We start from the raw sequence: 26,330 nt of genomic DNA on the forward strand, positions 1-26,330 counted from the left end.
CCAACAGTGAATTTTAGGTCGCCTGTGGGCTTTTTATGTTGCCCCGGCAACTGTTTTAGTAAAAGATGGCTTGTTTGACCTGCCAAGTTGTGCCTATTTCCAATCAATCAAAAGGATCATGTCCTGAATGGTAAAAGTGAAAATAGTCAATATCAAACTTGACTTCCATTTTGTCATCAGTAACAACATATAAGCATTGGATGAATCGTTCATGAGTTATTGCATGGAAAAGACAGAAAGTGTTATTTTCCAATCTATCAAGAACCATAACTCCTGAACAGTGAAAATGAAAATTGTCAATATCAGTTTTGACCTCCATATTGTCATCAGTAGTAACATATTAAAATTGTAAAAGCATTGGTTGAACAGTTCCAAGAGTTATTGCATGGAATAGGCTGAAATATTCTGATCTATCAAGAACCATAACTCCTGAACATGAGTCAATATCAAACTTTCCCTCTTAATTGCCATCATTAGCAACATATTAAAATTTGGAAAGCATTGGTTGATTAATTCAAAAGTTATTGCACAGAAACTGTTGACAGAAGAGCTAGTCGTTATAGTCTTGTTTTAACTATCCCCAATATTTGTAAAGTTTAAGAGTTAGTCCTATTGTGGGAGATAAAATGCCTATGTCGACTGACTTACAACTGAACTGCAGAGATTAAGTGTTCTGCAACTATTTCTGCAATAGCTATTGTGAACAATTTTGAGGTATAATGAATGAAATGAAGAAGGCTGTAAAAGCTAAATTAACAAAACTGTATACAGTAAAGGTATGGACCTAAGCTAGTACTGGTACATGTATTTTTAATTCATTATTTATAGCATATGAAATAAACAGCTGCGCCTGAGCGCATGATACACCTGTCGCTTTTTCAAAGAATAAAGTTCAATAACTTCTCAATGTCATATCAGAAATTTATGAAAAACTAAAGGGAGGTTATCTTAATAGATATAAACCAGTCGCCAAAGTTTCATGAAAACTGCTCAAAGCACTTTAAAGACATTGTCCGAAAACTGGAATATCACCCCTTTCTTATGAATAAAATCCCATAACTCGAAAACGTAAAATCTAAAATTTATTAAAATCGAAAGTGAGCTTACGACAATAGATTCACCAAAGTTTCATGAAAACTGCTCAAAGCATTGAGTTATTGTCAGAAAACTTGAAAATCCCCCTTTTTTTATGCCCCTCGCCGTAGCGGTGGGGGCATTAAGTTTTACCCCTGTCCGTCTGTACATACGTACGTACGTCCCAAAATCGGTTTCTGTTCTCTAACTTAAGTTTGCCTCAACCAAATGCTATGAAACTTATACACAATGCTTATTACCACAAAACACAGATCAGGTATGAATTTTGGTGGCGTCACTTTAACCGTTCTAGAGTTATGCCCCTTTATAAATGGAAAATTTGCAAAATTTTTAGTTTCCGTTCTCTAACTTAAGTTTGCCTCAACCAAATTTTATGAAACATATACACATACTTATTAATACAAAACACAGATAAAGTTTGAATTTTGGTGGCGTCACTTTAACCGTTCTAGAGTTATGCCCCTTTATAAATGGAAAAATTGCAAAAATTTTATTTTCTTCTAAATATCAAGTAATTTTTAAAATTGGAGTTATCTTCCTTTGTCCATGATTATAGTTGAATCAACTACAATCAATGCTTTATACAATGCAATGTTTAATTTTGACTTCCACTGATAATACACAGATCAAGTTGAATTTGGGTAGTGTCACTTTAACCATTATTGAGTAATGCCCCTTTACAAATCGAAAGATTGCAAAATTTTTAGTTTCCATTCTGTAACTTAAGTTTGCCCCAACCAAACATTATGACACCTATACACAATATTCATTACCACAAAACTAAGATCAAGTACAAATTTTTTGTTTCCGTTTTATAACTTTAGTTTGCCTCAACCAAATTTTATGAGATTTACACACAATGCTTATTTTTACAAAACTCAGATCAAGTTCAAATTTGGGTAGCGTCACTTTTACCGTTCTTCAGTTATGTCCCTTTATAACTATATGCTATGCAAGCGGGGGCATCATCTGTGTCCACATGTACTATCCACATTTATTTAATGAATAAAACCCCACAACTTGGAAACGTAATATATAAAATTTATAAAAATCGAAAGGGAGCTCATGTCAATAGATATAATCAATTCACCAAAGTTTTTTGCAAATTGGTGAAAGTGTTTTTGGGTTATTGTCCGACATGTTGACGACGGACGGACGGACAAAGGTATACCATAATACGTCCCGTAAACAGGCGTATAATAACAAACACAAGATACAAGTTTCAAAGCAACTTTACTTCCGACCAAAAAATACTCATCTTACAGAAAAATATTTTTCCACTAAAAATTTGTTCTCAATATTTATAACTTGATTTAACAATAAAAATTACACCTTGTTTTAATAATTTCATACAACTTTCTAACATGTAAAACTTGCAATTACATAACTGAATATCAATGTAAGGCATGAATAATAAAGTCAGATGGATGTAAAATGTAAAGAAAATTAAAATTTAAAAGACAAAAAATACTGAAAGCAAAACTAGATTTCATCTAATTTTATCTATCCAGTGCATTATACAAATATTTCATATGTATAAGATCTCGAAAAGATCTGAATAAAGGAAGAGGAGAGAAAAATATTTTTTTAAATCAAGTTTTAAACCTTTAAATTATATAAATAAACTAACATAACACAATTAAAAATAAATTAATAAAATGCTGACTTAAAAAAGACATCAAACAATCAGTAATAATCAGCTGAGCTGAAGATCATCAATCCCAACAACAATATAAAGTTTGAAGTAAATTGATTCAAACATACATACTCAACTGAAAAACTCTGGAATAACAAACTGTAAAAATTTCAAAATTGAGATTTCTATGACAGATTTAATATTCCTTACAAGTTTCATGAAAGTTGGTGAAAGCATTATAATCTAGTTTTTGCGCAGAAATGTCATTTGTGATGTCACTGTTATATTAACCATGTCATTTTTGAGGTATTTGATAGAAGATTGCCTTTTGAGTTAAAAATAACAGCAAAAGACTTCCCCAAAAAATATGTCATGCACATCAACATCTATGTAAACAACATCTTTTGACAAAATATTTTTTTGGGTAAGGCAGTTGCTCATATTTAAATATCAAAGGGAGTATAAATTAATAAACAAAAAAAATTTTAAAAAGTGATACAATGAACATGAAAAGTTGACATTTCTGTATTAGAGACTTTCCAAATGAAAAACTCAGATTTGACATGCTCATTTTGTCAACTGTTAAGAATCATTAATGAACATATCTTGAATTTTTTTTATTTAAGATTAAATAAAACAATACACTATGACATAAAACAAATAAATAAGCTGAATAAAGCTGCACCATTGAAATCAAGAACTAAAATGTCTACTTATTATTTGTAGAGCGTTTGAAATATTTACAGGCGATAACTTTTCAACAAAAAAAATAAGAATCTCCTCATCCTCAGATTTCTCTTCTAATTAATAATGTTATTATTACATTGATTGCAATGAATTACCGTGATTTCTTAGTGAAATAAAAATCGATAATTTCACTCCTCTGAAGTCATACAACAATAAATGCTGTCACGACGTTGTCGATGACGTAGCATCAAAACAATTTAGAATGCATAGAAGAAGAAATAGTTCCTTCCATTTTCTATTTTGTTTTAATTTAATAGTCCATCATCTTACCATGGTCAATGTAATAAAAAGAATAACTTATCCAAGAATTAAAATATCAAAAATGTTCAACTTGTGAACGAACAACACTGATAATTAATTAACTTATGCACAACGCACATTCATCAATTATTGTGTTGTTCTGTCACTCATCGAATATTTTTCTATACTTGAATTCTTGGATTACTTACTCTATTAAAAACAAACTAAAAACTTTGAGAAAAGAATGAAACTACAAAACATAATTTGTTTCATATTTTGATTCTGAGAATATGTCAGTTTTCATACTAAACAAATTATAAAATTATATGTGCTATTCAAATGTCAATTTTTCATGAATATCTTTATTCTTCCTACTTATGTGATTTTTTTTTCAGATAGTAATATTTTAATACCAAAACAACATTACCATACCTGTCAACCACTGAAAGTGAAAATGTAGGTCATGACCTGCATTGTGTAATAATATATCAGATCATTCCATGTACAAACTTTTTTAGCTGAATTTTACTTTTGACACATTGATGTAACATACTATTATGAATGTTCTAGTAATTCATCAAATAACTAATTCAAACTCCTTGTATTATGACAACTTCAGATTTATAGTTCAAAAGTTTCATAATGTTGAGTTTTGTTACAGTCGAGAGTTTCTTTTTAGATTGTTATAGTTAAGGGTTGTTCCCCTTACTGTTTGCAGGAATTAATAAAAAATTCAAAGTTTTTTAGAAGGTCCATGACAGTTTATATATCTACAGGACATTTAAGGGGATTTAGGCACATTTTAATATTTTTAAGTCATTTATAAAAGATATTTAATGGTTTAAAGCAGGTTTGGGATTACTATGATGTAACATTTTAGCATTTTGAGATTAATATTGTTTAAAAATGTATTTACTTCTATTTGTCATAGATTATTTATTGCTTTTTTGCCTACAGCAATTTTTAGACTTTCTTGGCAATTTCCTTTGGAGTTTGACACCTCTGGATGCTATAATTGACATGATAATCACCAGATTAGTGACTTACATCAGTTGGAGTGACAAACTATTGTTTGGCAGTTGTTAAACAATCTTGAACAGTAAATCAAGTTCAAATTGAATGTCAAATTTTAAAGTATTTCAGAGGAAATGTTTTAAAATATGAACTAAAAAGTTTCATGGGACTAGAAAACGGGTAAGATACTGAAATCCCTAGAAGTTTGATGACCCAGACGAACCATAAACAAATCTTGGGTGAGGTGATAAATTCACAGGTCACACCCACAAAATACAGGTCAGTTGACAGGTATGCATTTCATATTTTCTGGAAACTTATCATTTGCACTGATCGAATGATCAGAACGTATAAATGACATTGAATCTTACATTAATTTTAACAGTTTTAAAACTTTTTTTTATTTCTATTTAATTTTTAATCCCCTTCAAGTTTTAATGATGCTGTTTTGATATTTAGATATATATTCCGAAGTGATATGAATCAGTGCTGGTAATGCTGTTACACAATAACTAAATCAGAAAAGCTTACATTGCTGAAAAAATAAATAAAACTTTATGAACTCGAAAATCATAAGGAACATTTATTACTAAACACTATTTTTCCTATAATGCAGTTTCTTCTCTCCTTCTTTCTTGATCATTTAAACTTTGATGGCTTCCTTGGATGTTTTCATATCGAGCTTGATCTCGACATTCATCACGAACTCTCATCAGTAGTCTTTGAAGTTCACGGTTGTTTGGTGCAAGCTTTAATGCTTCTTTTAAGTCCTCCAAGGCTGAAGCACCTTGCCTATTATCCCTCTTAGCTCGTGCTCGAGCATAAAAGGCCTCAAAACTATTGGCTTTAATGTCTAAGGCTTTTGTGGCAAGTTCTATGGCACATTCATAGTCCTGTAAAATAAAAATGCTATATTTCCACATGCCTTTAATTTAGTAACATCATTGTGAAGGATTGAGTAAAATTATACTATGTTGAAGCCGTAGAGTAAAGAGGAAAGAAAGCTGAAAGGGAGTTCAGAGAAAGACCATAAAATGACAACAGGTGAAATGAAGAAAAAATTCCTTAAACAGTTTCATAATCTAAAGTGTTCAGTTTCAATACACAGTCAAATTGTCATGGAATAGAAGTTTCTTTATAATATTAGTTCCAAAGGGAAAAAATATTCTAGAATATTATTTCCACTGGAAGAAACACTACTGTATTTGTTACTGAAGGATAAAATATTTATTCCAACAGGAACAGATATTGTAGCATTGTTTATAACCAAGGTTCATCTGTTAAGAGGAACAAATCTACCTTCACAAAACAACCATCAATCTCTTCTCGTTCTTATCGGTAAAAAAAAAAGTTTTAAGACAACTAGTTTGTGTTAAGTCTATGTTTAGGTGTAATACCACCAAATCATAGTACGTCATATCCGGTTGCATACGAAAATAGGTCGAAAAAAAATATTCCCTTGAATTTGACAGTTGTAGGTAATTGATCCTACATTTCATTGCAGTCAAAAATTTCTGAGTCATAAACATATATCTTGGGTACTTCAAAGCACCATTATTTCTTTATTTGGGATTTCTATAGAATATTTTGGAAACTTGAGGTTACATGGTTACTAAAGCTTGTACACAGGGTAAAAAAGGGGAAAAATTCGATTGGTTACCTTCCAGTGATGGTTTTTTTCTTATATGCAATGAAATGTTATGTGAAATTTTTTCTATAGTACTGGACAGGATAAAACTTTACTCATGCCAAGTATTTCTTTATTTGAAACAAAGATAAATTCTGCACAATTTTTTGAAAAGTGCAAATTTAACAAAGACTAATAGGGGAAAATCAATGGTGGTATTACACCTTGATGTACAGGTGTGAGTAAGTAACTATTACTCTGAATACCAGCATTGTGATTCAATGTGCCTCAGACTTCTATTATTTGCCTTCTATGTCAATTTGCATCTTATTTGAGTTTATCTGTAAAAAAAATATTTTTAAATAATTTTTACCGAATTTTCTAAACTATTTATTTTGAGGAAAATATGACAATTTTTTATGAACTCTTTCCTACTAGTTAAATCTAAACTTTGAAAAAGATTATGTAGGGGAGGGGGATTGATATACTCTGAATGTGAAGAGATAAACCCGGGTAAATTAATTAGTCATGTGTACAATTACTACTTTACTTATAATTTAAGAAAACAAGAATGTGTCCCAGTACACTGATGCCCCACTCGCACTATCATTTTCTATGTTCAGTGGACCGTGAAATTGGGGTCAAAACTCTAATTTGGCATTAAAATTAGAAAGATCATATCATAGGGAACATGTGTACCAAGTTTAAAGTTGATTGGACTTCAACTTCATCAAAAACTACCTTAACCAAAAACTTAAACCTGAAGAGGGACAGATGGACGGACGGATGAACGAACAGACGTACAGACCAGAAAACATAATGCCCCTACTTCTATAGTAGGTGGGGCATAAAAACACATTTTTACGCTATGATACAATCAAATCTTATAACCCAATAAAATTTTCACATCAAAGTCAATTAAAAGAACAGTGCATCACTAAAGTAGATATGTATATTTCTGTCAATACAAAAATTAAAGTTTACTTGTTTTGCATGCCTTTAAAACTTCAGTTAATAAATGATTTTTGTTCGAAACAACCGTCAAACTTAAATAAAACGTCAACCCTTTCATTTATATGTAAATATGTTATCAGTATACCCTGGAGTAGGGGTATATTACATCCTTCCGTTCTTCAAACAAATATTTCCTTTACAATTTTGACAGGTTGCTTGCATATACCTAGCATCATTTTATTAAAACATTCACATTTATCAGTATGTTAAGTCAACATTAAACTATCGCATTATTTAAGACCGCATAATTCGGTGTCCAGTTTCCTATTTTCCACCTGTGAATCAATCTTAAAATAAAATGTATAACCATGGCTTCATTGGTGTGTCTTTTTTTGTATTGACTTATTGGTTGTCAGCTTAATGCATTTGTCACATGCCAAAACCAGCATCTCTCAAGCCTTGACTGAGCCAATGATATTGTTTAATTCATCATATCATGTTACAGCCTACATAGTACAATTTTTTTTTAGTGTTTGCATCAGATCCACTCTCTGAATGACAAGTTCTCTCAATCGAGTACTTTAGTATACTTAATAGACAAATAACTAGTGTTGCATTATACCCATTATATCACAACCTTTCCAGACAGACCCTTGCTACATCACTGATCTAGTTAACAAATAGAATTTATTGGTTTAAATGAATTTGATAAAAAATAGGTTTCTTAAACAAAATTTGAGCAAATATGTGCACACAGAGAAATAAGTTTTGATTTCCCTGGGTTTGTTATGATTGTAACATGCATTATTCATTTTGATCTTGGGTTTCAACCATTTAGTAAAAGTGTGACTGTTTGGTCAGGTTGACTGTATGTGGAAATAATGTGATTACTCAAAAGGATCTTGGCAATAAACTGTTTGGGGAAGTTGCTTATACATGAACGATACTAATGATTTCTTTACTAATCCGTCCACCTTCTCTTACCATATTTAAACCTTCTGTGCAATATGGCCAAATATCATGGTATTTTTACTATCAGGGTGTTGTCAAATACTTTTCTTATCAACTAAGAAATCAAAACTAGTGATAGTCATACCAAGAGAGACTCATATTTGCAAGAACTCTATTAAGAAGAATCTATGTATTATTTTCTATTTCAAATGTAATTTTCTATACAAATACTTATACTTACATTTACTTTACGTTTACACCTGGATAAGTTCAGCAGTAGATTGAGACGAAGTTCTTTAAATGTTTTGGTATCATCACATTCACCACCTTGCGGGAACTTCTTTAAGGCATACTGGTATCTCTGGGCTGCTTCCTTTATACGGTTTTTCTGAATAGGAAAAAAAATAAAAAATAAATTTTAACTCTTCATTGTTTTTGAAAAATTAAGTCTCCAAAAAAGATGGGGTTTAATTGCCAACGAGACAACACACCACAAGAGACCAAATGACAATAAAATGCTCCGCTGGGCGCAGCTTGATACGACTGCAGAGGTCGAACCCTGAACAGTTGGGGCAAGTATGGACACAACATTCAAGCTTGATACAGCACTGAATTTGGATTGTGATTAAATATTTGACACAGCACAGGTTTCTGACACAGAATGAATGTGGTCTAAGAACTTAAGAATTTTTAATTTACCTTTTCAAACCATATCATTATTATTTGCTTTTATATATAAATCAGAAATAACCAATTTAAAATGGAAAATTTTAAAGAAAAAAAAATCCCCCCCCCCCCCCAATTTTTTGATTCATCACCCCCAAACTCAATCCCAACCTTCCCTTTGTGGTATGGTACCTGCAGTACAATTTCAGAGAGATCCATGATACACTTGAACACCAGTTATTGTCTGGAAACTAGAAAAATGCTTGTTTTTTGGCCCCAAATTCCTTAACGTTTAGGGCAATTACCCCCTAACTCAAACCCAGCTTTCCCTTTGTGATATGGAACCTTGTAGTACAATTTCATAAAGATCCATACACTTACACACAAGTAATTGTCCTGAAACTAGAAAAATTTGTTTTTTGGCCCCTTTTTTGGCCCCTAATTCCTAAAACTTTGAAGCAATTACCCCCAAAATCAATCCCAGCCTTCCCTTTGTGGTATGGTACCTTGCAGTACAATTTCAGAGAGATCCATACACTTGAACACAAGTTATTGTCTGGAAACTAGAAAAATGCTTATTTTTGGCCCCTTATTCCTAAACGTTTTGGGCAATTACCCCCAAACTCAATTCCAGCTTTCCCTTTGTGATATAGAACCTTATAGTACAATTTCAGAAAGATCCATATACTTACACACAAGTTATTGTCATGAAACTAGAAAAACCAAAGTGTCTTCGGAAGACGACAACGACGACGACTACAACGACGACGACGAGGCCAACGTCATACCAATATACGACCGCAAATTTTGCGGTCTTATAAAAAATAACAACTATAGGTCACCGTACAGCCTTCAACAATGAGCAAAACCCATACTGCATAGTCCGCTATTAAAAGGTCCCGAAATGACAAATTAACAACAATATAAACAAGAAAACAAATGGCCTGATTTATGTACAAAACAATGAACCACTGAATTACATGCTCCTGACTTGGATCAGACACATACAAAATGTGGTGTGGTTAAACATGTTTGTGGGTGCCCACTTGATATCTATTTGTGTTACTGACTATTGTTCCTGTCAGATTTTAAAAACATGATGAAGTAAATGACAAAGTCTAATAAAATGCTGCGCCATGAGCGCATGATACGCCCATCACTTTTTCAACAAATAAAGCTCCATAACTCCTCAATGTCATACCAGAAATTTATAAAAAAACTAAAGGGAGCTTATTCTAACAGATATAAACCAATCACCAAAGTTTCATGAAAATTGTTCGAAGCATTTTGAGTTGCAGTCAGAAAACTGGAAAATCATAATTTTTTATAATAATAATAATAATAATAATTCTTATTTAAAGAGGGTTACACAGTTAGCTATAAAACTAATCTTCTCTGAGGCCCTCATGAAATACATTGAAATATAACAAACAGAAAATTAACAAGCATTCTGTGAGTATTGCATGGCAATACATAGTCCCCTACCGGTTAAAAATTTATTGTAATGGAAGGAAATTCTAACTTGATTTATAACTTGTAATGGTGTAAACTACATAAAAATATCAAATCAAAATCCTCAAACATGACGAAAAAAACTGTTGAAAACTGATTATTTAAGTGAATTTTCTATGTCCAAAGACCTTAACTCTGTACAAAAGCATCAGACCGGAACAAAATTCCAACTTGATCTGTAACTTGTCATGATAAAACTATATACTAATTATCAAATCAATATCTTCAAGAATGACCAACAAACCTACCACTAAATTCTTCATACAATTTACCAAAGAAAAGGAAAAAAATCCAAAATGTCATTTTGTCTTTTAAAAAATGAGTTATTTCCCTTTGAACAGAAATCTACTAATTAATAAGTATTTCATCAAAAATTTAATTCTAGGGAAAGGGCTTTAACTGAACAAAGAGAAAAGCTAAAATCGTGAAAATTGAACTTGACCTGTAACTTGTCAAGATAAAACAATACACCAAATATCAAATCAATATCTTCAAACACGAAGAAAAAGTCTGGAAAACTGATTTGCCAGACAGACAGACAGACAGACAGCCGGACGAAGTGCAAACCTAAAGTCCCCTTTGACTTCGTCGGTAGGGGACTAACAAAAGAACCAAACAAACACACACATAAGAAATTGTTATGAAATATACAATTTTAAAAACCAGTAAAAATGATGAATTCATATAGTATTGGCATCATTCAAATTACCTCAACAATATTTAAAGTTTAGGTAAGTTTGTAAAAAAATTTAACGGTATGCATATAAAATTACACAGCTTCTTAACGTTCCAAGAAGTAATTTTTTAAATCTTTTTTGAATGAGCTTGTACTTGAGGGCAATTTTTCAGGGATATTGGTAAGTTATTCCATAAAATAGATCCTGAATATATAAAAGATTTCTTATACAGCTCTGTTTTGGCTTTTGGAACGTATTCCTCAAACAATATTGGTTACTTTCTGGCATTTCTTTAAATTTTTCAGTTAAATGCACAGGGGCCTCATTCTTAATGCATTTATGCATCAAAACAGATTTATGGTATGAGATTCTGTTTTCTACTGTCTTCCACCCAAGCTGTTTAAACAGAGGTGCTGATGCTGAAAGTGGATCAGCATCTAAAATTAGTCTTGCAGCCCTTTTCTGCAATTTTATTATTCTTACTAGCTCATTTTTAGCACAACCACTCCAAATAATACAACAATAATCTATCAGTGGGAGAATATAACCATTATAAAATAATTATTTTTGAATCAATATTTAAAAATTTCTTGATCTTAGAGAGTAAATGAAGTCTAGATGATATTGATGAACATAAGTAATTAACATGGCCTGTCCATGACAGATTAGAGTCAATTCTAACTCTTAAAGTTTTTCAATTGATGATTTTTGAAGAATATTTTTCTCAATAGTTAGAAATGGTTCTGCTTGATGGAAACGCAGCCTTTGTCTTGTACCTATAACCATACATTTGGTTTTATCCAAATTTATGAACATGTTATTTTCATGACAACATTTTTCAACACATTGAAGATCATCTTGTACTTTTAATTGCATATCAGCAATACTTTTTCCTAATGTATGCATAGTTGTGTCATCAGCATACAAGTCTGAATGGCAGTTTTTGATATACATTGTATAATGGAAGGTCATTTATGTACAAAACAAACAAAATGGGACCAAGTATAGAGCCCTGTGGAACACCGAAATTTATAATTTTTTTGTCAGAATATTGATTACTTATATGGACTTGCTGTGTTCTTTCTTTCAAATATGATTTAAAAAATCAACAGTACTATCATGGAAGCCATAAATTTGAAGTTAACAGGACGTATTATGGTATACCGTTGTCCGTCTGTCTGTCGTCAACATGTAGGATAATAACTCAAAAATGCTTAAACCAATTTTCATGAAACTTTTTTCCGAAATTATTCGTTCAGATTAATATTCTGAAGAATTTTCATCAGTTACCTTAAATGTTTTGATGTTTTGGCCTATGATTTAAGTAAATATCTAGTCTTTTAAATGAAAGCATTATTTTAGCATTCTGATTTTGTATGTTACGGTTAACTTTAAATCTGATGATAATAGGTTACTTTAAACATCTCATCAACATTTGGGCTTCTATTGTGACCATTTCAATTATCTTGATTGGTTATCTTGATGTTTTGGCCTATGATTTAGTTATTTAAATGAAAGCATTATTTTAGCCTTTAATGATTTTGAATATTACAATGATTACAGAATACATTATACCTGATGACACTAGGTTAGGGTAAACAATTTATCAACTTTTGGGTTTCTGTTGTGACTTCATTTAAATTATCCTACATGGTTGTCTTGATGATTTTTTGAAATATCTAGTCATTTATATGAAAGCATTATTTTAGCCTTGAATCCTCCCTTCTGAATATTAAGGGTAAGGGTCAAAGTAACTTTGTGCATGATTTAATTTGTATTTACTGACTATATTAATCTGCTTGTATCATACATTAAACTGGCATAAACAAGAAAGGGGAAAAAAAAAAAGAAGATTTTTCCATCTTCCCGAAGTAATATTTTGACTTCTTCTTAACATGATTTTTTTATGCTTGAGAACAATGGCAAGTTAATTATATAACAATACATATATCTTTGTATAACATCTCATGTGTATCAAACATGCTAATTTTATGGTGAACTTTTGAATACAATACCTTATAGAGAATATTTCCATCTTCCATTAGCTTGTTGAGCAATAACAACATGATATCAGGTTTTCCAGCAGCCACTGCCCATGTTGTATGGCCTAATTTGGCCCCTTTTCTTAGAAAGCTAACAACAACAGATGTATTTCGTCTATCAATTGCTCTATCCAAGGCTCTCATTCCATTAAGGTCTTCATGCTCTATATTAGCTCCTTGGTCTATCAAATATTGGACCTATAAATTATGCAACATACATTCATACATACTTTGGCATAAAAAGTATTATATTTAAAATGATTTACCAATAACAAAGTACCTCAAATAATATATTAACCACTGTATGTCCCACTACTCCTGCAAGAGGTTGTTAATGGAAATTCTGTGCAAATGAAAAGAACTATTATACTGCATGTTTTTATTACAATTTTGAACCTTCAGGTGAGTTAACTTCAAATGATAATAAACAGTCAGGGGCGTTACTTAAACAAGTTATTTTTTTAAGTTACTTATATAAGTAATTTTTGTTTTTAAAAATAATAAAATTACTTAATAGAGTTATTTTAAATTTCAATAGAAGCATAGACTAAATGTAGTTTTCATGAATTTTTACATCATTTTATATCATAAAATAAAGAATTTATTAGATTTGAGAGGAGTATAGAGATAAAGGGTTACTTTAAAAATAATGACAAAAATATTACTTGAATAAGTTATTTTATACATTTTTGAAAAAAATAGTAATAACACTTATTGAAGGAACATATGTAATTGATTTTGGTTACAAGTTATAAATAACTTCAAGTCTTAATTAATTCACAAGTATCTATCTATTTATATCAGTCTACCTTCAAGATTTTGGAGGAAAATGATAATTTAATAGTCCCATGAGACCAATCTTTGACCCAGAAGCGTCAGTATGAAAGATAAGTGCGTCAGAAAGTTAATTAGTGTTTCAGAAGGATTAGATTTTATATTTCATGGGAAAAATAACCAGATGACTGTGAAAATTTGTTAAAGCTACTAAAATCTGTATAATTGGACACCTATAAAAATAATATTCAGAAAAGTTACTTATATAAGTAATATTTAAAATAGCTTCGTTTTCAACATTACTTGTATAGGTAATTTTAATTGTTACTTATTTAAGTAATGCCCCTGACTGATAAATATTCAATTACCTGTTGCTACCTATTCTGTTTCTGGTGATGTCTTAATGACTAAATCTAATTGCAGGACTGGACATTTAAAATATGTTTTACATACAAATGAAATGAAACAGGAGACAAATATTCATTTTGTCAGAATGTTGGGTTCTTTTGCACTGTAATTGGCTGTTGAACTAGTTTGAAATTTTTGAAAGTGATTTTTCCTCAAAATATAAGGTTGCAATTCAGAGAACACATAAAAGTCTTAATTAGTAGAATCCACCCAAATTCTGTATAAGCCTGTATAAAGTCATGAGCGTTTAGTTCACTGGTGTTGGTTCATGTCTGTCATATTTGTTTTTCGTAAATTGTTTTGTTATAAATTAGGCCGTTAGTTTTCACAATTGAATTGTTTCATATTTTTCATGGTGGGGCCTTTTATAGCCAACTATACGGCATGGGTTTTTATACGCCCGTCAAAATTTTGACGGGACGTATTATGGTATACAAATGTTGTCTGTCCGTCTGTCCATCCGGCATAAACATGTCGCACCGTAACTTGAGAATGACTTATCCAAATTTCATGAAACTTAACATAGTTGTTTCTTATGATGGTCAAATGATCTGTATACTCTTTTGTGAAAATAAGATTAAAACTTTTTGAGTTACAGGACTTAGTAACTAAAACAGGTGTGTGTTTTTTTTTCACATGTCGCTCCGTATCTCAAATACAATTTATGATTATTGCTTAAAACTTTACACACTTCTTAGTTATATTAATCTTAAGATCTGTATACTTTTTGGTGATGATTCAAAATTTTATTTTTGAGTTATTGAGTATTTTGTAAAAAAAGGGGGAGGGGTTTTTCACATGTCGCGCCGTATGTCAGAAATATTTAAGGCGACAGGCGTATCATGCGATCATGGCGCAGCTGTTTATTCTCATTGTTGATGACTGTATGTTTGCCTATAATAGCTTACATCCACTTCATTTGAACTTTTGGTGGATAGTTGTCTCATTGGCATTCATGCCACATCGCCTTATTTTTATATGGGAGAAAAACTGCAGAACTTTAGGCATCTGGATACAAGATATGAAATATCCATGTCTTTTACCTTCAGAAATATAAAGCTTTAAACAAATAGTTTAGGCAAATGTTACTGCCAGATTAGCAACCCTAAGTCTATCATCCTGTGACACAACATTTGTCATGGCCAACATAATAAAATGGTAGCTTTGTCAAAAATGGTGTGACCAATTAACTGAAGATGCTGGAAATAATAGAGAGCACAACCTTTGTCCAAACAGCTATTGAAACGGGAAGTGTATTCTTTGTTTATATACCTGCTGACCAATAAATATTTTAGACAATGCTTGTGCTCTATACAAATTTCGGCGAAATGTTCCTGTACTAATAGTCTATTCTTTTTTTTATAATAATGGGTAAATCTTTACTTTAACAGAACTAATTATTTGCATGATATATTTAATTCAGGTCCAGTCAGCTCACATATATATTGACATTAGTTATTTTTAAAATCTTAACCAGAAGTATTTAGAACTAATCACTATTTAGTTCTAAAAATATTAGTACTTAATATTCAACATTGACATTCTTGTGTTGAGCATGTTGAGTGACATTTGGCTTTTTTATTTTACTGTCAGCTTGATGAAATCAAAACATAATCTTATGATTTCAAGAACTTACAACATGTGAATCCCCATGGAAGGCTGCCAGCTGTAAAGGTGAACGACCACACCTATCAGTATGGTGTAAATTTGATCCTCTCTCCTGTAAAGTCTGGATAATGTGTAGGTGCCCCTTCAGACACCCCCACGCCAGTGATGTTAGTCCCTCTTTGTCTACTGATTCTACTGATGCTCCTGGAATAGAAAGAGAAAAATTCAACTAATTAAAAATAACACAGAAACACCAAAATGTAAATAGTTATTTTGTCCTATTTTGTTAGACACTGATGAAATGACTGGCTTGTTTGTATGCCACTGTTTCAAGTTATTCCTTGTATAAGGAAGTTTAACCTAATAGCAGACTACAATGTTCTTTCCATATTTAAATCATAGGAAGACTTATTCTAAATAATTTACTTAAATACTTGAGTTATGAAAATGTCTTCAACTCTCTTGTTCAAATGTACAAAAACATGTCTGATAAATATTTAAATCAACCTACCTCTAGCCAGCAACATCTCTACCACACCAATGTGTCCCTTATAAGCAGCTATCATCAGTGGCGTTCTTCCATACTTGTCAACCTGTTCTATATCAACACCAACATTTAAAAGGAGGTTAGCCACATCCCACTTTCCAGAATCCACAGCACACAACAATGGTGAAAAGCTTTTACCATTAGATTGACTTGGATTGGCACCTTGGTCTATTAACCAGCTGGCCATGTCATGGTGGCCATGTGCACAAGAGGCTGTAAGGGCTATAAAAGAAAATATGAAGCAAATGTTAAACAATCTGTCATTTAACACGATTTCAAGTCGCCCTGTTCTATCATGTTCATTCCACTTGGAGTCAGGAGACTGTTTTCCGTTTAAAAATCCTATTTTCTCCTTTGAATTATGAAATTTGGACAGTGTTTTGGAATGGGTTCCAATTGTCGTTTAGACTTTGATTACTGAACACATATATTTAATGTCATGATTTTATTGGTAGATAAAACATTAAAATGACCTTTGTTAAAAGTTGAAATGACGATTTATTAAGCATGTTATATTTTATATAAATTTATAATCATAAATAAATTATTTTTTTCAAATTAGAAATTACCCCATTTAAAAAAAATTTGACATCTTGATTTGATTTGGAATGACTTGTTATATCTATTTATCAATTGTCATTGAAATCTTTGCACAAAAATATGTTACTCAAGATTTCTCTGAATTTTTTACAAAAACTGAGTGTTTTTTTTTAGAAAATCATACATAAAATATAACAAAAAATGCATTTTTGTCATTGCAAATCAATTTTAAATAGCATTTCATGCCTGATTTGTCAAATTTTGTAGAAATTCTAGCACACAAATGATCACAAATTGTTTCTCAAAATTTCTCCAAAGATTTTTTACCCAAATTTATGGCCAAATTTCACAAAAAGATACCTTCCTTCCATACTAATTAACACTGTGCATACAAATTTTGGAAATCGGTCAAGGCAATTTTTACTTTATGTACCACTAGAAGTATTGATCATGTTGATGGACAGAAAGATAGAGTGATCACTTTTTTTAAAAAGAAACAGCCAACTAATCCAAGATTAGTAGCATGACCCATATTCAATTCAGTTTACAAATTTTGGCAATGTTTCCCTTGCAACAATAAATCATCAGAAAAACATGATCACCAAAAAGCTTCAGTAAAAACAAGTCAGATTAACTGATAGATTGTTTAATTGATGATTCTCTCTAATTTTGAATAAGCAAAATCTGAGAATAAAAATATATTTCTCCAAAAAAAAGTAAAAGCTATTTGCATGATTAAAATTAAGTAAAATTTCTAAAAAATGAAATTTGGCAAGTATTGTTGGCTACTTTTAATTTTTGAATTCTTATAGAAGTTATAATGTTATCTTTGATTCAGGAAAAATTATAAATGAAATTAGAATGAAATAAAATGGTAACTGTTACCTACTCCTAGTGGATTGTTGCTGATGTCATTAAGAGAAATAAATTAAGGTATATAATTCAATAACTTACGTGTATCACCAAATAAAGTGTCTAAGCTATTTATCCCGAAACCTTCTACTGAATGACTGTTTGTCTGTAACAGGTATTCACAAATCTAAAATATATTTTTGTCATCAATAAAGGTCAGATAAAAGGGAACACAGATATCCTGAAAAGGTTGAAATTTTTCAGACATCTAGAGACATTAAACATAATTTTTTTTTCCATTATACCCAAACTGTCAACTCAAATCTCATTGGTCTAACTCTCATGGAATAAAGTTGGTTCTGACCAATTGCATAAACATATGGTAAAACCACATTCATAAAAAATTGTCACATGTAGTTTGCTGTTATATCTATTCAAAACATTATATTTGGAGATTTTCATTAAATCATTTAAGAAACAAATAATACCAATTCTCATATTATGATTACTCATCCAATCTACATAGTCAAAGTTTTCAAGGAAGTGTGGATTAATAAACTGATACAAGCAGAAATTACTAAGCACATGTTTTGGTATGAGAAACTCAAAAACAACTAAAAAATTAGAATAGCAAATGCAAAACATCATATCATGTAGAAGAATCCGTGAAGAGTTGAACTCTATGAAGCCTTTTTCAGTGAGTTAAGGATTATTAAGATGTGAATGGACAATTGATGTAATCCCTATGTGTCACTGCAGGTTCTCTGTCAGGCTACACAAAAATCATGAAAAAGAAGGTTACCTTTATTGATTTAGATATCACTGATAAATTTCATGTCAAGCTATGAATATTCAAAGTCCTAAAAACTCTGAACAACAATTAAAATAGCCAGCAGTACAATATATTTCCTAAAAATTCCTGTTAAACAACTGGCATATAAAAATTGGTTCAACCTAAACAGTGTATAATTTCAATTAAAACTTACTAGTAATAAAAAGAAACTATACAAGTAACTATACTTTTTATAATGGAGAAAAACTTACATCTACATGTCCCATGGCTGCTCCAGCCACTAAAGCCTGTTGCATGGCCTCTACTTTGATCAGCTGTCCATCGTAGGATGACCAATCACATTGAAGGAGATAGGCTAAAGCATCAAGATGACCACTCAGTGCTGCATGGACTGCAGGACACTGTCCACAATTGTCAACATGAGACAGCTGCAAAAATAGTACAAATAAATGTGGAAAGTGTCCACATGTAGACACAGATGATGCCCCTGCTTGCATAGCATATAGTTATAAAGGGACATAACTGAAGACAATAAAAGTGACGCTACCCAAATTTGAACTTGATCTGAATTTTGTGGTAATAAGGATTGCGTGTAAGTCTCATAACATTTGGTTGAGGCTAACTTATGTTGAGAACAGAAACTAAAAATTCAGCAATTTTTCTATTTGTAAACACGCATAACTCTAGAACTGTTGTGTATAAGTTTTATAACATTTGGTTGAGACAAACTAAAGTTAGAGAATGGAAACGAAAAATTCAATAATTTTTATGTTTATAAAGGGACATAACTCAAGAATGGTAAAAGTGTTCTCACCAAATTTCGTACTTAATCTGTATTATGTAGTAATAAGCATTGTGTATAAGTTTCATAACATTTGGTTGAGGCAAACTAAAGTTAGAAAACGGAAACAAAAAATTTGTACTTGATCTTAGTTTTGTGGTAATGAATATTGTGTATAGTACAGAATGGAAACTAAAAATTTTGCAATCTTTGCCGATTTATAAAGGGGCATAACTCAATAATGGTTAAAGTGACACTACCCAAATTCAACTTGATCTGTGTTTTATCAGTGGAAGTCAAAATTAAACATTGCATTGTAGTTGATTCAACTATAATCATGTACAAAGGAAGATAACTCCAATTTTAAAAATTACTTGATATTTAGAAGAAAATAAAAATTTTGCAATTTTTCTATTTATAAAGGAGCATTAACTCTAGAACGGTTAAAATGACGCCACCAATATTCAAACTTGATCTGTGTTTTGTGGTAATAAGCATTGTGTATAAGTTTCGTAACATTTGCTTGAGGCAAACTTAAGTTAGAGAACGGAAACTAAAAATTTTGCAATTTTTCCATTTATAAAGGGGCATAACTCTAGAACGGTTAAAGTGACGCCACCAAAATTCATGCTTGATCTGTGTTTTGTGGTAATGAGCATTGTGTATAAGTTTCATAATATTTGGTTGAGACAAACTCAAGTTAGAGAACGAAAACCAATTTTGGGACGTACGTACAGACAGACAAGGGTAAAACTTAATGCCCCCACAGCTACGGCGGGGGCATAAAAACTTAAACAAAAACATCATTATACAAGTGAAACTGCGAGCTACTGCTCACTGATGATACCCCCGCCGCAACTGGATAAGTTTAATAGTGTAAAAAGATGTAAGTGTTCAGTAAATAGGAAGTTGTTCAGTGATGAATCTGAAAACGCATCACACGGTATAGCTGACTTATATAAACCCTGAAACCAAATTTCAGAAATCCTTATGATGTAGTTCTTGAGAAAGATGCGACGATAAATATTCATGGGACGGACGGACGGATAGACGGACAGATAGAGGTAAAACAGTATATATAATAAAAATAAGAAGATGTTGCATGATTGCCAATGAGACAACTCTCCACCAGACACCAAATGACGTAGAAGTTGACAACTATAGGCCACATTATGACTTTTTTATAATGTATGACTTTTTTATAATGTTACAAATGCCCTTTTCAGATCTTGAATGTTACAAATGTCCTTTTCAGATTTTTAATAATGTTACAAATGTTCTTTTCAGATTTTTTAATGTTACAAATGTCTTTTTTCAGATTTTTAATGCTACTAAGTCCTCTCCAGATCCTGCCAATAATAGTAGTCCCAGGAGAGACAAAAAATTATGAAGAAACTAAGGTTCCAACTCTCTCAGGCAAAGTTGAGGAGGAGAGAATAAAAATACTTTCACAGGCATTTAGAGTTGTGAAAAATGTAGCTTACATATCTTACATAAAAGTTATTGTTTCAGACATGATTGTCTTCTTATGAAGTCTCTCAAAATATAAATTTGAGAGGTGAAACAAAAAAGTTGTTGACCAAATGAGAAATTAACAGACATATACAAATATATATATAGAAAAATACATTGTTTAAGTATGGATGAGATGTAGGATTTCTATCCCGTATTGCCTCATCATAAATATAATATGAGTTATCTCCCTTATACTGCTCATGTTTTTCTTGTGGTAGGGATTATATTTGAAAGCAGATGTTTTTTTTTTATTTTAAGATGAACTACCTCCTACATATATTCAGATATACAAGCACTTGAGATAGATATCAATCTGAATTTAGAAATACTTTCCATTTTTTTTTCAATTCAGATGAAAACTTACTCTAGCATTTTTCCTACACAACATCTTCATGACATCAATATGACCTTCTGCTGCTGCAAAACACAGTGCAGACATTCCCTGATCATTGACTGCATCTACGCTAGCATTAAATTCTAACAGTAATGATGCTGCATCAGCAAATCCTTCCTTGGCAGCTACTCCTAAGACTGGTGCATGGTTTAACTGGTTACATCTAGTGTTTGGGTTTGCTCCAGACAATAAAATCAATCGACTGACCTAAAGGAATAGAGATGAACTAAGTCAGGTTCAGATTGTAATTTTTTGGTGGAACATGTACAGGCATATATCCATGGTTTATCTTTTATCTATTATTCTTAAAGAATCATTGTTTTATCAGAGCTTGTTATTTGATTATGAATATGTCTATCCAACACCTTTCAATTTTATACACCAGTGACAGGTCTATTGAGAAATTTTGTTGATAGATCTGTCACTTATCATCTTGGGTTTCCATCAAACATGTCAAAAGCAGGTCATTTTACAACTTTTAGCAATATATTCTTATCTTTACAAACTTAATAATTTTGAAAAAGAAAACAATCTTAGAATGCTATTGTTGAAGTTAATTTTAATTTACCTAATTCTAATATTGATAATACTCTCACCTTAACATTTGGAGAAAAGAGATTCCTGTGACAAGCTAGGGCAGCATTCAAGTTATCTGAACTAAGTGCCATCCAGTATGCCTGCATATCACGTGATGAATATCCTCGCTGTTTGCTAATGTTTTTGTAAATATGTGCCTTTAAGATGTGATGTCCAAGTTCTATTGTCTTGTCCGAGAGAAGAGGAGCATCCACTCGAGAATATTTAAATGCCATTAAAGCATGGCCATTTCTGAAAAAAAGATGTGTGAATTCTCACTCTTTAAATTTTCATTTAAAATATACACAATAGAATTCCTTTTTAAAAGTTTTCTTTTTTTTGTTTCTTTCATATTTCATCACTTAAACATTTTCTTTTTGATATGTACATGTCAGAAATGATAAATATAGGTTGAACAAGAATGTGTCCATAGTACACGGATGCCCCACTCGCACTATCATTTTCTATATTCAGTATACCATGAAATTGGGGTCAAAACTCTAATTTGGCATTAAAATTAGAAAGATCATATCATAGGGAATATGTGCAACAAGTTTCAAGTTGATTGGACTTCAACTTCATCTTAAACTACCTTGACCAAAAACTTTAACCTGAAGCGGGACACCACACTTGCACTATCATTTTCTATGTTCAGTGGACCGTGAAATTGGGATCAAAACTCTTAATTTGGCATTAAAATTAGAAAGATCATATCATAGGGAACATGTGTACTAAGTTTCAAGTTAATTGGACCTCAACTTCATCAAATCTACCTTGACCAAAAACTTTAACCTGAAGCGGGACATACGGTTGAACGGACAGACGAGTGGACGTACAGACTGAAAAACATAATGCCCATAGGTGGGGCATAAAAATAAAATTCTAATATGATTGATTGTTGGTGTTTACAGCACATTTACTTGAGTGTGTAGGTAAAGGTAGTATCTTTGGTTTGCTTGCTTGCTAGTTAAGTTACTACCTACCTTTGGACAGAGAACCAATCAAAAGTAGTGACTGTATATAAGAATAGCAAAACCAGTTTTACAAGTCAGTTTAAAAATGGGTCTTCAATCTAAATTTAAAATCTAGTGTCAGTTATTAGATAATTTACAAGCATGTTTTGGGTCTGTTTGATTTGTCAATTTTTCATTTCAATCAATTACCTCAGAAGTCTGTTCATTTATAACAAATTCAAAGATGGTGATCTCCTTATTATATATATAAACATATATTTAAAAGATATGAAAAGTTTTTGTTGTTGTATAAATCAATTTAATCATTGTAAACTACTACTTACAGTATAGAATTACACATGTAAATAATCTAGTTATAAATAAATTAGTATTAATTGATTGAAATGAAATGGACAAATCAAACACACCTAAAATATGCTTGTGAATTAGCTTATAATTGATACAAGACTTTAATTTTAGATTGAAAACCTACTTTTAAACTGACTTGTAAAACAGATTTCACAATGTTCATACACTGGCCCTATGTTTGATTATTTCTCTGTTTAACTATTCACTCCTCCCAAAGGAAGGTAATACTTTAGCTGATAATGATTTCATGGTTCAGCGAGCAAGCAAGCAAACCAAAGATACTACCTTTACCTACACACTCAAGTCCATGTGCTGTAATGCCACTTCCAGCACTGTTTTAGTTTTTATTGGTGGTGTAAGCTGGAGTGCCCAAAGAGAGCATGAAAACTGACAATCTATGTTCATTAAGACTGGAGTGGACTGTACCTGCCATGTGCAGGGTTCCAACTCACAACCTCAGTGTTGACAGGCTAGTGATACAGTAGATGAACTTGCAACTTTTCTCTTGGTATTTGGACCACTTGACCAATGAGAATCCTCAAATTTCTGTTTGACTAAGGTTTATGTTTTCAATTGATCATTTAAGGTTTTATGTTGATTAGTCTTCAGCTTTCTGTGTAGCATTTTGTTATTTGTCTGTTGGTCATTTTCTTTTGAACCATGCTGTACAGTTTTTGAATTTGAATGAGGACATATATTTGGAACCACCCCTTTCTTCTGGGTTGGAACCCCCCCCCGCCTCTCTTTAAAAATGGCTGGATCCTCCCCTGTCATCCTTCTTAAAATTATTGTTGGTAAAAAACATATCATTAATGATTTACTGACATGTCATGCATATATTTCAGTCAAAACTCAGTTGCTTTTTCTTAAAACAAGTTGTATACAGTGGATACATAAACAAGTAAACAACCTATAAAAGTTTTAACTTACCTAAGATCACAGAGAAATTTAGGATTATCAGAATCATCACGTCGTATTAACCACTCCCTGAATGCTGGATGGAAAAACATGTATGTTTCATCCTTCCTTCTATGAATGAATTTAGATAGAACTTCAAGTCTATGACTAAAATCCTCCCAAGAAATGTACCTCTGTGTATATCCTGAATTAATTGTCTCAAATATTTCCTCTTTTTTAAGAGGATATAAAGTTGCAAGACATACACCTAAAATTGGTGAAACTTTCTCGAAAGACCTTACACTTGGAAATTTAATGTTGAAATGCAATAAAAACACTTCTGATATATTCATTGGCAATATCTTATAATTAGAACTTTTTAGCACCAAGTGACCTTGTTCAATAAGATCCAATGTCCATTTGCAGAATAAGAATGAACCTTTACTTAATGTTTGTAAATGGCTACAAAATTTGACTTGTGTGGCTGTTTCCAATCGACCATTTAAGGCAATATTGTTTTTCACACTTGGACTGGTTTCCAGGCGATGATTGACATAATCCTGAAGATCAGCAGCAATAAACTGGTTTTCTGGATCCCTGTCAATACAGATCTGTTGAAATGGCAGAGACTTGGTTATATCTAAAAGGACTGTCTGCACAGTAACCACTAGTTTAAGCCACATAGGAAAATCATCAAGGTGATGTGATAAAAACGAAGCAATTGTATCACCATAATCTGGTTTATGAAATTCTGCTTCATTTAAAGAGTCCACTAAAATTATACAACTATCTGAATGAAGTTTTCCAGTTTCTTTTAAATTTTGTAATGGTTCAACAATTCCCTTTATGAAAGATAGGGAAGGATTTTTTATGCATTCTTTAAGGCTCAACACATCTTGCAACTGTGTATCCTGAAGCAGCAGTTCTCTGTATGAGGCCAGCTGTGGTACTAGACAAAGCCTAGCAGCTAGACTATGTACAAATTCTGGTACTAAACATGTCACATTATTGTCTGCCTGACAAAAATGGTATGCTACAACTTGTGATCCTAAGCTACGCAATGCGTCATATGACATGTTGCCACAAGAAGCACTTAGATGAGAATGTGGAGAACTGTTTAGTGTGGAAGTTGGGCTGTAGTTTATTCCATTAGAGTGAAATCGGTCTTGGTGAAGCCTATGACTGGATCCTACAAAAAAAATAATGTATACATACATATTTTTATTAACAGAATGCATTGTTACACGTATCTCGACTAATTATCAAACTGTATAAAAATGAAAATGGTAATATATATGACATCTTCATTATTAAACTTTGTATACTTATTTTTATGTATTGAATCATTACTTAAATTTTCATTCACGGATAACATATATTAAAGTTACAATTTCAAGGGTAATCATTTTGTCATTTGCTGCTTTTTCAATGTAGTTTACAATCCCTGAAAATGGGTATCTAACAATATATCTGAATCTTAACTGCTGTAAATGCAAGTTGAACCATTGGTTTTTGCTGAATGTCAATAGAACATTTAATGGTAAAATTTTAGAAGGGTATCTTATTTGACTCCCATGAAGTAAATGCTTTAATTGGTTTAATGAAAATTCTTGTTTATTTTCTAAGGATAAACTTCTAATAGGAGATATGGCCCTTAAATGATGAATTTTAGTGTCTTACTATACCTTTATTGGTGGACAGACTTTCTGTCTATCCATTACAGTTTTCAGGAAAAAAGGCAAGATCTACAGAAAATTCCTGTCAAGTTCTTAATGGTCATGTTTAAAAAATGACCATGTTAGGGAAGACATTTAATGTTCTTTTATTGTTACAAAAATCAATAATGTATTTGTGTTTTATCACATTCTAATATGTCTGATACAACAATTATATGTAAATTCTACTTTAAGCTATATTAAAACTTTGGTTCTGTCAGAATACTGTAAATCAACTGATTTTCTTTGATACTTTATTTTGCGTTTAGTCTTTTCCAACTGACTTCAGAGCCATTAACATTCACAATTTCTAATTTTCGTGGAGTTTTTATATAAGGGAAGACCCATATTTTACATATTCGCTACGATTTATATTCACCTTATTTTTTCTACACATAAAAATAAATTGCGCTTAAAAATTAGTTTGTTTACAGCATGTTGCTACTT

The 26,330-nt window shown here is 31.6% G+C and overlaps 1 protein-coding gene across 4 annotated transcripts in view; it reads right to left on the minus strand.

Moving 5' to 3' along the window:
* Positions 1-2,311: 2,311 nt before the first annotated feature.
* The window catches only part of LOC127727916 (protein TANC2-like), a 57,679-nt gene continuing 33,660 nt past the window's right edge, over positions 2,312-26,330 (minus strand). For all 4 annotated transcript variants that reach the window (XM_052235065.1, XM_052235062.1, XM_052235063.1 and 1 more), the window contains exons 9-18: positions 24,202-25,357; positions 21,970-22,201; positions 21,344-21,580; positions 18,935-19,111; positions 17,993-18,077; positions 16,463-16,720; positions 15,980-16,155; positions 13,135-13,359; positions 8,506-8,652; positions 2,312-5,625 (exon numbers count right to left, since the gene is read on the minus strand). In XM_052235065.1, the coding sequence (XP_052091025.1) occupies positions 5,338-5,625; positions 8,506-8,652; positions 13,135-13,359; positions 15,980-16,155; positions 16,463-16,720; positions 17,993-18,077; positions 18,935-19,111; positions 21,344-21,580; positions 21,970-22,201; positions 24,202-25,357 (2,981 nt within the window). In that variant the 3' untranslated portion in view covers positions 2,312-5,337. The remainder of the gene's footprint in view (positions 5,626-8,505; positions 8,653-13,134; positions 13,360-15,979; positions 16,156-16,462; positions 16,721-17,992; positions 18,078-18,934; positions 19,112-21,343; positions 21,581-21,969; positions 22,202-24,201; positions 25,358-26,330) is intronic.

This window comes from Mytilus californianus, unplaced genomic scaffold (assembly GCF_021869535.1).
Source record: "Mytilus californianus isolate M0D057914Y unplaced genomic scaffold, xbMytCali1.0.p SCAF_2, whole genome shotgun sequence".
Classification (NCBI taxonomy): Eukaryota; Metazoa; Mollusca; class Bivalvia; order Mytilida; family Mytilidae; genus Mytilus; species Mytilus californianus.